At 40.7% G+C, this 11,519-nt stretch overlaps 1 protein-coding gene across 4 annotated transcripts; it reads left to right on the forward strand.

Moving 5' to 3' along the window:
- The first annotated feature begins 319 nt into the window (after positions 1 to 319).
- rbm26 (RNA binding motif protein 26) lies at positions 320 to 10,662 on the forward strand. 4 transcript variants are annotated; one of them, XM_026165064.2, is made up of 22 exons: positions 320 to 815; positions 1,737 to 1,855; positions 1,966 to 2,084; positions 2,216 to 2,307; positions 2,418 to 2,677; positions 3,016 to 3,294; positions 3,446 to 3,688; positions 3,911 to 4,051; positions 4,162 to 4,302; positions 4,455 to 4,566; positions 4,775 to 4,931; positions 5,981 to 6,163; positions 6,644 to 6,745; positions 6,866 to 6,934; positions 7,020 to 7,124; positions 7,211 to 7,285; positions 7,469 to 7,636; positions 7,905 to 8,009; positions 8,176 to 8,379; positions 8,764 to 8,850; positions 9,010 to 9,123; positions 9,882 to 10,662. In XM_026165064.2, exons 1-22 carry the CDS (start codon positions 757 to 759, stop codon positions 9,969 to 9,971), a joined length of 3,024 nt encoding a protein of 1,007 aa, XP_026020849.1. In that variant the 5' UTR covers positions 320 to 756; the 3' UTR covers positions 9,972 to 10,662. The 4 variants fall into 4 exon arrangements, with proteins under 4 accessions (XP_026020849.1, XP_026020863.1, XP_026020856.1 ...); XM_026165078.2 differs by having other exon boundaries at positions 6,647 to 6,745; XM_026165071.2 differs by having other exon boundaries at positions 4,458 to 4,566.
- The last annotated feature ends 857 nt before the right edge of the window (positions 10,663 to 11,519 follow it).

The following is an 11,519-nucleotide window of genomic DNA, read 5'->3' on the forward strand; positions in this document are numbered from 1 at the left end:
AGGGCATGGAGGAGGAGAAGAGAGTGAAGGGACACAGCACCTACCCTCGAGTCTAGTGGACCACATGTGCAATATAAATATGCAGGGGTGGGGAGGTGCAGAGTGAAGTAAGTGGAAACTTGTTATTGTCTATGTTGTGAAAGTGAACCACAGGCAAGGAAGTTGAGCTTGGAATAATAATAATAAATTGCATATTTCTTTCGTTTGGGACACACTGAAAACAAAAAACAGCGGTTAAATGAGCAGAAATTTCGCACTTTTTACGTCGACGGACACGGCTCCCAGAGTTGCCCTCTCGCGATTTTTCGAGAATTTTTCCAACGAGAGTTCAACCGGAAGTAAATAGTATTCATGGCATAGTAACCACTAGTGAGAGGGGACGAAATAGCAATTTAAGCGCGGATGCTATTTAATTCATCGAACTGAAATCGTTTGTAAACTTCAGAGTTAGCAGCTTCAGCGTTGAGAGGCAACAGACCTCCCTCCACCACCGGCGTTTCGATAATAAACACAGCAGAAGGGTGGCGGGATTGTGCAGCACGCTCGGGGCCTGGAAAGACGTGTGCTAGCCCAGCCAACGTTACGCTGCGTTAACGCGGCAGTCAAGCTAACGTCACGTTTAGCATCACAGTCTGTCCACTGAAGCTGCTAGTTTCACCAGCTAATGTCAGCTGTGCTTTTACACAGATAAACAGCATCAGCCCCGATTAGCTTTAACTGTGGCGGTGGTCGAGGAAAGGCTCCTTTGGATCTAAGATGATCATTGAAAACCTCGATGCCTTGAAAACATGGCTGTCTGAAACCCTCGAGCCCATGTAAGTATGGTTAGCCATTAGCCAAAAGGCTTTAGTAAATTTAGTTTAGTCGGAGTTACACAAACTACTTAAATGAATGGGGGCTTGAAAGAGTAAATTTTGCTCCAGTAAAGGTCCCGTTGCTTTATTGACATTTTACTGAAGTAAAAATTAATTTTGGTTGTGAAAAAAGTTGCCAAATTAAAATGTACTCCGAGTAAACATAATGTGTTGCGCCTTTAAAAGGGTAAGGGAGAGGAAAAGCTGTTACATGGTAATAATGTGGTGATAATATGGTGGTTAACCATGTCCTGTAATATAAGATACATGATTAGAACATTCTTAGTCTACGAAAAAGTGTCCTTAATATACGAAACAGTACTAAGTCCCTTTTGCTTAAACTCTGCTGCATGTGCAAAATACCACTGGTCAAATATATAATTATATAACTGCTTTCCTCAGTACAGCCAGCCTAGAAATAACCAGATTAAATAACAAAACTGTCACACTGTGTCCCCAAACTTGATTCAGCAACATTAAAAATGCACGTCACATAACCAAGCAGCTTTATAAAGAACGATAAGGAGATGTAATAAATCAAGGCAGCACAGAGTTGCAAATAATATATTGTTAACTCTTAATTCCTGGTATCACTTACAAGAAAAGCTAAACAAAGTACTAACTGAGTCAGTTATTTATTTATGTTATTTAAGCTTTAAATGAGCCAGAACCAATAACATTTCCTACCAACAACAGCAAAGCTACTGCCTGCTTTTGTGGTGTATTGTAAATTCAGTGGATACAGTTAGTTAACTCACCTGCATTTTGCAGCTTTCATAAACGACTGTGTCCTCCCAACACGTATTGTCACAGACAAATTGTCTGGTTTTAAAAGGAAATCTTGTTCAAGTGTTATATGGATTTCTTTCTTAACGATTGCAGCTGTGATGCAGACCCTTCTGCGCTCGCCAAGTATGTTGTTGCGTTGGTGAAGAAGGACAAAAGTGAAAAGGAACTTAAAGCCCTTTGTATAGACCAGCTGGATGTATTTCTTCAGAAAGGTAATTATTAAAGCTTTATTTTCCAAGCCCCATTACCTTTATCATGTGATCCTGAATGTTATTTGACTCTGGTTTAAAATATTATTCTATTACTTTTTTTTTCTTTCCAGAAACCCAGCCATTTGTGGATAAGCTGTTTGAAGCCGTTAACAACAAAAGCTACCTCCCACAGCTTGAGCAGCCACCCTCTGTGATCAAAGTTGAGAAAGAAGAGCAGAAGAAAGATGAGGTTATCTTCTTTTAATGTCAAGAATTTCAAACAGCCTGAGTACCCAAAGATTATTAAAATCAGTTAAATGCACACTTGCTAAACAGTATGAGCAACCAGTTTAAATAGGCACCTTTTTTTTTCTTGTTCAGGCAAATCGTGAAGACGAACGAGACAAGAAATTTTTGCGACGCGTGAATCACAGCCCCCCACAATCAAGTTCTCGCTACAGCAGAGACAGCAGGTGTGTGCATTTGCCTGTTCTCATTTAGAAAAAACAAAACAAAAACCATGTCAACATGTGTTTTTCTTTCACTCATTTCACTCATTGTTTAAAAAAAAAAAAATTTTCAGGAGAGGAGATGACCGTAAGCGAGACGATCGCTCCAGGAAGAGGGATTATGATCGCAACCCGCCGAGAAGGGACTCTTACCGTGAACGCTACAATCGCAGAAGAGGCCGCAGCCGCAGTTACAGTCGTAGTCGTAGCCGAAGCAGGAGCTGGAGCAAAGACCGTATCCGAGACCGTGACAGAGACAGGGAAAGAGACAGGGATCGAGATCGCACCAGGAGCCGGTCCCTCAGTAGAACTCGGTCGAGAAGCAGAAGTCGAGGTAAGAACCTGATTAACTCAGGTTGTAAAAATATCAGTATTTTTCTTTTTAATGTGCGAACATGCCAACTTCATTACAGATCTTAGAACATCTTATTTTTCCTGGAGATGTATTTGTTTGGTATAGGTGTGTATTTCCTCTGGTATGAATTTACCCAATCTTAAGAATTCAATAGGATTTCCTGAATAGTTCACTGTATATGATGATCTACCAGTGCTGAGCAGTTAAAGAGAAAAAGGATCAAACTAAAAACGGTGTACCTGATTCACAGGTCTGATTTGTCACTTTTGTATATGTGTTAGTGATTTAAAGCCATGTGGCCTTTCTTTTCTCTCTAGAACGAGACTCTGGAAAGTTGAAGTATGACCATGAACGAGGGGACAGGTCAGAGAGTGGTGATGGATATACCCCAGCTGCTCTTGTCTCCACTGCAACCACTTCACACTTCCCTGTGCCAACACTGAGCAGCACTATTACAGTCATTGCTCCCACACATCATCACAGCAACAACACCACAGAGAGCTGGTCAGACTTCCATCCCGAGCACCCTATGGATCGGGTCCCTTTCAACAGGGGGCCTCCCCCTCAACAGAGAAATCGATGCCGTGACTATGACGGTAAGGATAGCTGATATTAAATATATATATATATATATATATATATATATATATATATATATATATATATATATATATATTAAATGTGTTCTGTTTTGTTCTTGGACGTTGTATATTTGTTTGTTCTACATAGCTCTGTTTCCTTTTGCAGAAAAGGGATTCTGCATGCAGGGGGATCTGTGTCCTTTCGATCACGGAAGTGATCCCGTTGTAGTGGAGGATGTCAATTTGCCCAGTATGTTGCCCTTCCAACCTCCACCAATTCCAGGTGTGGAGCCACCACCACCCCCAGGCCTCCCACCACCACCACCTCTCATGAACCCACCACCTGTGAACCTTCGGCCACCTGTGCCCCCTCCAGGTGCCCTTCCACCTAGCCTCCCACCCATTGCAGGTAGAGATTCAGATAATAATTGCTGTATTTCCTCTTTTTTCCTGACACTTTGATTCAAGGTTTTAAAAAGTACTAATAGGTTGAATTAGCATTAAAGCAATTTTAAAGTTTAGGGACTTTTTTAAGTCATCAAATAAATTCTTTATGCTTAAAACTACAAAGTGATATATCGCTACAGAAAAGGGCTACCAAAGATGTTAACTCTTGCTTTATCTGGCACAGGTCCCCCTCCTCCTCTTCCTCCACTGCAACCAGCAGGCATGGATGGTCCTCCCAATTCCATCACCAGCTCCGTTCCCACCATTGTCACCTCTGGGATGCGCTCCTCGCTTCCACCACTCTCAAGGCCACTCTTCAACTCTGGTAATGTCTCTAATCTCTTATGTAGTCTATATAATTTTAGATTTATAAATTGGTTGCTGTACTTTACCCCAGTATTTTATGAGCTAAATGATCCTCTCTCTGCTGATCAGATCACTATGACATAGACGTGTACAATCCCGAGGCCCCCAGCATCACCAATACTTCCAGGCAGATCTATCGTCACCGGGTCAATGCCCAGAGACCCAACCTGATTGGTCTCACTATGGGGGAGGTCGATCAGCCACACAGAGGTATTTTAAACCATTTGAACTTTGAAAAGACTGTCCTCAGTTATATGTGCATTTCATCTACTGCAATCAGAAGTGTTTCTCTAGACTTGTATTCTCCTTTTATGAGCCACATGTGTTGGTCTCAGAAATTAACCTATCAGTGTTTGTTCCAGCAGACAAGATTCCCAACAACAGTATGAGAATTGTCATGGAATCTGATTCGAGGAAGAGACCCGCTCCATCTCATGATGGAGGGCTGCCCACCAAGAAACCTTGGTTTGACAAGTAAGAAACACTTTGTTTTTGTTTGTATTTTTTCTATAGTATGTAAATGGCCTGTATTTGTATAGCGTTTTACTAGTCCCTAAGGACCCCAAAGCGCTTTACAGATTCAGTCATCCACCCATTCACACACACATTCACACAACAGCACATGTAAAGAGGGGTATAATTTGACACATGTGAATTGGTTAATTTTCTCCTCTCTGCTCAGAATCAACTTTAATAAACCCAACCACCAGGGCAGCCACAAAAGGGCTCAGTTTACTCCTAACGCCAAGCTGCTTGTTCGGCAAATTCCCCCCGAGCTCAACAACATCAGCAAACTCAACGAGCATTTCAGCAAGTTTGGAACCATCGTCAACCTGCAGGTCAGTTTCCGGATATGGATGTCCCGGCTTTGATCGTTGTTGGTTATTAACACGTGTAACCACAGTATAGCGCAATCATATATGCTGTTCAGTTGGTGATTGATGTGTGAACAGTATGCATGCATGGATCTGGTATTAAAAGGTTAAAGAGTCACACATGGTTTGTCTAGTGGTTTAGATTAATCTTCTAGGTTGTCTTTTAGAAATAAAATATAAAATTATGCCATAAAGCTATTTGAGTAACATGATTTGCAACAGCTCTGGTCCAACATAAATCTGACAGGCAATATCAATAAAGATATCACATGTCAAAATAAGAGATTGACTGCTAAGGTATCTTCAAAAACAACTGCGTACTCTTTTACAAAATACATTGATGTAGTTTTAGGCTTTGAAGGATTGGACAGTAAAAGGTAAACATAATGACTCTTGGGATGATCAGGTGGAACTAACACCATGTAACTGCTCTTGTGTCCGTTTAGGAATCAAATAATGTTGAATTAACTCTTTATCTCATAAAGATGACTTTTGATAACTTCCCCTCTACCCTTAACGACAAGTTTTGACACCTCAGTATATATCAATCAAGACGTTTCCTGGAAGCAGCATAGGCAGAAACTACCCTCGCTAACTTCTAATGCACACCGAATTATTTTGTTTTATAAGGAGGCCTGAAGTATAACGGAAACCACTCACTACATCTTGAAAGCCCTACTAGGCTTTCAAGATGTAAAGAGTTAAAATTTCAGAGTCTGATAAAGCCCCTCGTTGTGTTATCAGGTTTGTTTGCAAGAAAACTGACTTTGATCGTGTCTATGTGCTACTGTTAAGGCAAATATCCAGATATTGGCTTTAAGCTGCTATATTTCTGTAAGTTCAGCTAAAGCTGAAGATAAATCTGTGTCATGAGTGAAGCTGATGTTTGCGAGTGACTTAGCTGACCACAGCTCATCACACACACATTGTTATCCCCTTGAGTGACCATGGTTTTCAGATTGTAATGTGTTGTCCTCTGTCTGTTTTAAAAATGGTTTTAAATGTTTTTACAGGTGGCCTACCAGAGTGACCCTGAGGGGGCACTGATACAGTTTTCCTCTCCTGATGAGGCAAAGCGGGCCATGCAAAGCACTGAGGCGGTTCTCAACAACCGTTTCATCAGGGTACACTGGTTTCGTGAGGATGGAAACGATGCCCAGGGCCAGTCTCAGTTACAGCAGCAGTTACAGCCACAGGTAGCCACTGTTAAAGTCAGCCGTCTCTCATAACACGCTTTTGCAGACTGTTATCTTTACACAAGCAACTGCTTTTCCTCTAATTTTCTTTAAAATAGGAGGCACTTGCAAACCAGTGGATTCATTGTGATTACAGATTCACAGTAATACAAGTTCCTCTAACTTAATCAGCTTAAACAAGAACACACCACAGCCAATGTTAATGTTTTAAGGTGTGAAATGTATTTCCTGTTTTAAGGGTATTTTTTGATAATTTGCAAGAACTAGACACTGTGCCACATTGTCTTCTCTTGGCTCTCTTTTTGCAATGTAGAAAACTCGGCGGCTGTAATACCTGTCATTTCTGCACGTACAGCACAAAGAACTTGTTTTGCTGTCTAAAAAAATAAATGCAGCGGAGGCAAATCTGGAAGAGGGACAGCCTATTTATCCGCTAAAATGCCTTCCATTTCACAATTGTACACCGTCTTTGTTTTTCAGCAGCCTCCAGCCACTTCCCTGAAGCAGTCTGTCAAAGACCGTCTGGGACCCATGCTGCCCCAGAATTCAGGGCCCGGTCAGGAATCCGGTGCAGCCTCACAGGTGTGTGTAGGCGGTCTTGCTGAGGATGTGTTTTGTTGCGTGTACTTGTCAAAATTTGCCCGAGGTCTGTATAAACATTTCCCCCCTTTTTGACCCCCTCCCCACACCCCTTTTGTGCAGAATCCCACTAAGCTGTCAGTGAAGGATCGTCTAGGCTTCTGTACAAAACCAGCAGCTCCAATTGAAAAAGTAAGTCTCCACTCTGTGTTCAGAAGTCTTTGCGTCCCTTTTAAAATGTTCTCCTTCTCTTGCAAATGTAATTGTTTTCTCTCAGTTTCAGGTGTGTTCAACGTCCATGGGACTCACAAAGACTGTGTACAATCCTGCTGTCCTGAAGACAGCACAAAGGACCTCAGAGGAAGCTTTGAAGAAGAAACAGGTGAGAAATGGATGGAAATTTGGAGGGGCAGTGATTTATAAGTCGAGCAAAAAAACTGTATCCTATCCCCATTTCTAATTACACAGGAAGCTCTAAAACTGCAGCAAGATGTGAGGAAGAAGAAGCAGGAAATATTGGAGAAGCACATTGAGACACAAAAGGTAAGATGCAGAAGGAATAAAGGCTTCTGTTGCTCAGTGTTAATTTGCATAGATTTGGATGATTTGAGTAAGATTATTATGGTTTTTTTTTTTAACATTTATTTTCACCTCAAGTGTAATTATTCAAATATGGAGACATCAGCAAATGTTAAACTTGTATTTCTCTGCTTATGTCTGCTGCAGCTCCTGATATCCAAACTTGAGAAGAACAAATCAATGAAGGCAGAGGATAAAGCCAAGATCATGGAAACTTTGGACATGTTAACAAAGAGCATCACCAAACTGCAAGAGGAGATAAAATTAATCTCAAGCAACAGCAACCCACTGCGGATAGCAAAAAGCAAGGCCCAGGTAGTGTTACCTAAAAGAAGAAATACACCGATATGGTCAAACAAAAGCCAACTGATAAGAACCTGATGGATTATTATTGATTTGATCTTGATTTCAGTGATTGAGTTTTCTCTCTCCTTTTTCTTCTAGTATATCACAGAAAATGGTTGTAACTTGCTGTTGCTGTTAGATTCTCCCACACTTGATATATTTGCTTGTTTTCTGTTTTAATTTAAAATTCTAGTTGATGGCCAGCATTTATTTTTATTAAATCTGCTTTCACTCACAGGCACAGAAAGAACTGCTGGATGCACAGCTGGATCTGTATAAGAAGACTCAGGCTGGAGAGGACACAGCCCTGTTGAAGATCAAATATACCCAGCTGCAAATTGAGGTATTGAATTTAAAAAAAAAAGAAAGAGGGCAAGCTTGAAACCATGTATAAAAATGCTGCTTGCACAGTAGCCACTTGAGGGCAGACTTGTTCTTGGAATTTCAAATGATGAAACATAATCTCCACTCCAGCTGTGTTCTGATGTGCTCTGATTGTTTTCTTTCAGGCAGCTAAACGGGGGCTGCTGTCACCAGGGCGGGGCCGGGGTGTCCATCCTCGGGGCCGCGGTGCCGTCAGGGCTCGGGGAAGGGGCTCTAGGGGGCGAGGAAGAGGTGTGCCGCTGCACGCAGTCGTGGATCATCGACCAAGAGCGCTGAAAATTTCTGGTTTCAACGACACAGACCGCATAGATTTGCTACCACACTTTGCTGTAAGTGAACCTAAAACGGAAAAAACAGACATTTGATAGCAGCCACTGTGCTGTGTAACAGTGTAAAATGACAGGATGTTAAAGTTTTACGTTTGGTGAGCATACAGTGCTCATCTAAAGATAATCATAATAATACATTTAAGAGAAGATATTAAAAATATTGACACTGTTTAGTATATAGCTGTGTTATATAAGGTGTAAAAAATATTCCATATTCATAATTTCCAGTGAGCTTAACACTGTCTACACTGCTTCCTCTGCATTTTAAACCAACTGTAGGTTAACAGCAGGCCACATTGCTGGTTTGTTAGGAACATTTTCCTCACTGTTGTGATGTATTAGTTTGTTCAATGACCAAAATGCTTTGCTTTCCCAATCCTGTAGCAATTTGGAGAAATTGAAGATTGCCGGATTGACGAGGGTAACCTGTCCGCGGTCATCACGTACAAGACGAGAGCGGAAGCAGAGCAGGTGATGCACTTTAACATTCAAACAGTGAAATGTCTGTTTCATTTTTTTCTGCATTATGGCTCGTCCTTGGATTAGCAAGGATAAGGCACAAAGACCAGCAGCTAAGCCTGATGTTGACACCTGCCCCCCCTCTGTCTGCTTTATGTTGTCCACCTGCAGGCGGCTCTTCACGGAGTGAAATTTAATAACCAGACTTTGCGCCTGGCTTGGCATAAGCCTGTCACCACTCTCACTACTGCGGATGCTGACGAAGCAGAACCTGAGGAAGATGAGGTTTGTGGATGTTTCTCACCTTGCCTTAGTGTTGGCACTGTTGATTCAGTGTGGGGGATTTTCTGACACGTGAGTCACGAGGAGAGCATTAGACTTATTTCTTCCTCATGCTGCTATTAAATCCACTTGGAAATATTTTCTTTAGTGAGGACTTTTTTAGATGTGCTCATCTCAGTAAAACTTATCAAATATGTTTCTTGTATTTAACAGCCACAAGGGGGAGCTCTTACACATCAATGCAGGAACTGTACTAGGATTGTACTGATCAGCCAAAATATTAAAACCAGCTGCTTAATATTGCATCCCATCACCCCTACTCTCCCATACTTAACCCATCATGGCACTGGGCTACAGATTCAATGGCAATGGCAATTTGTGGATCAGGATTTCTTCCATTCCATACTCCTCGGCCCAGCTGACATCATTTTGGACGTTTCTGGGGATGAAAAATGTTGTTGTAGATGTCACGCTTCTGACTGCCCAGGGTTTCCCATCAGAGTATTGCATTTTCACTAGATGATCATTGTTGATTCACTTTATCTGTTTGTGGTTTTAATATTGTGGCTGATCACACTGATCAGCCACAATAACAGTGCTGGTCAGTGAAATTCGCACAGCCCCTCATACCTTGATTACTCTCAGATGGAGAATTTAGTTTGTCTTAGGACCTTTTTAGAAAGAAACAGATGTGTTGTGGAGTTTTCTGCACTTTTTAAGCACGTGTAGTAATCTCAGTTTCTTTTCTTCTGTCCTATCAGTACCCAGAAGAGTCTCTAAGCGATGATGCGCTGCTGGCGGACGACGATGAGGAAGAAGACGACAACGAGCCTCGCCCCTGGCGCAGATGAGGCTCACTCAGATGTTTTTTTGTTTGTTTGTTTTCTTTTCTTCCTCTGGTTACACTGGTGTGGAGGACAAGTGGAACTTTAGAGAAGATTTCAATGCTTGCTTATAAATCAGCAAGACACATTTCACTTTGGCTAGATGTGTTTTTTTCCCCTAGAATTGCTGTAACTGGCAGAAAAACCATGTACAAGTTTAATGAATTTCATTGTGTATACCAGATGCAACAGTGCTGATTTTTTTTTTTATTGCTCTTAATGTAGACTGTTTTTTTTCTTTCATATTTGGGTTCACAGAATACAATTAGTTTGTTGGGACATATGACAGCTGATCACTGAAAGACACATTTTTTTGAGTTCCTAAAAATAAAAAAAAAGCTGTGTTATAATTTAAACCAATGACAGTAGCTTTTGCAGAATAGTGTTAGGTTGACTGGTTTAAACGCTTGTGTGTAAATATTTTATGAATGAGTTTAATTGATTTGTATGAAAGCTTGGCTTCTAAGTTCTTTGCTTTACTTTGGATTGTACAAAAAAATAAAGAATTGAAATGGTCTAAAACATGCTGCCAAAAAAAAAAAAATCCCTCCCCCGTTTCCCAAAAGAAAAAACAAAACAATTGGCAGTGGGGAAAAAAAAAAAAGCAGCCAAAAAAAGAGCTGAAAAAAGACCATTTCAACAAACCAAAAAAAACCTTCATCTTCACCTAAGAGCAAACTTCCTAAAAAACCCCAAACAAACTCAACAGCTTTAACTGGAACTGGTAAGTGCCATGTAGCACCAAATGGCATATAAAGGTAAGGCAGACATCATGCTGTATATCTGTTTTTGCAAAAAAACCAAAACATTTGGAAACTGATTCAATCTAAAAAATTTTTTTTTTTTTGTAGGAGCTGTCAGTGTGCTGCAGCTTCAACACATCCTTCTCTAAGAAGCGTCAACATTTTACGCTAACCTTGTCATGTTGTATCGACTGTATCAGTCTTTATTTGGTGCCAAGCTCAATGTGATGCTGTATTAAAATACAGAAATATTTTATAAATTGGGGATTGATTATTGTGTGACATTAAGATATATGCAAAAAGTTCGAGTTTGACAGAACTTTGTTTACATCGCACACTGCTGTGCTGTTTGTAACGGGAGTAATTGTGTTTAAAAATTGAACACAACAGTATTAAGTAACAGTTTTGTTTTCTGTAATGATGCATCATTTTGATGAAACAGCCTTGTGAATCTGTGTAATAGCTTAGTGTTGACTTTACGTGTAATTCTGGATTTTGTTCTTGTACCAAAAAACTTTCAGAGCAGTCGTCTGTTCCACTTGAGGTTTTTGTGCTTTTTGTTAAATGAAGAGCCTGTTACTGATAGTAGCAGTCAAATGCAGGTATCCATTTAAACCATGGCAGTGTTCATGGTGAGCCTCAATACCAAAAGTCTTTGAGCAACGTGGGCCATAAGAGAGTGTCGTATAATTTGGTTGGTTAGTTTTTGGGCTGACACATTTTTTGTAGTTCTGCCACTGTACCTCCACAGTGGGCTTTGAATCAAACAAAG

This window comes from Astatotilapia calliptera, chromosome 1 (genome assembly GCF_964374335.1).
Source record: "Astatotilapia calliptera chromosome 1, fAstCal68.1, whole genome shotgun sequence".
NCBI classification, from domain to species: domain Eukaryota; kingdom Metazoa; phylum Chordata; class Actinopteri; order Cichliformes; family Cichlidae; genus Astatotilapia; species Astatotilapia calliptera.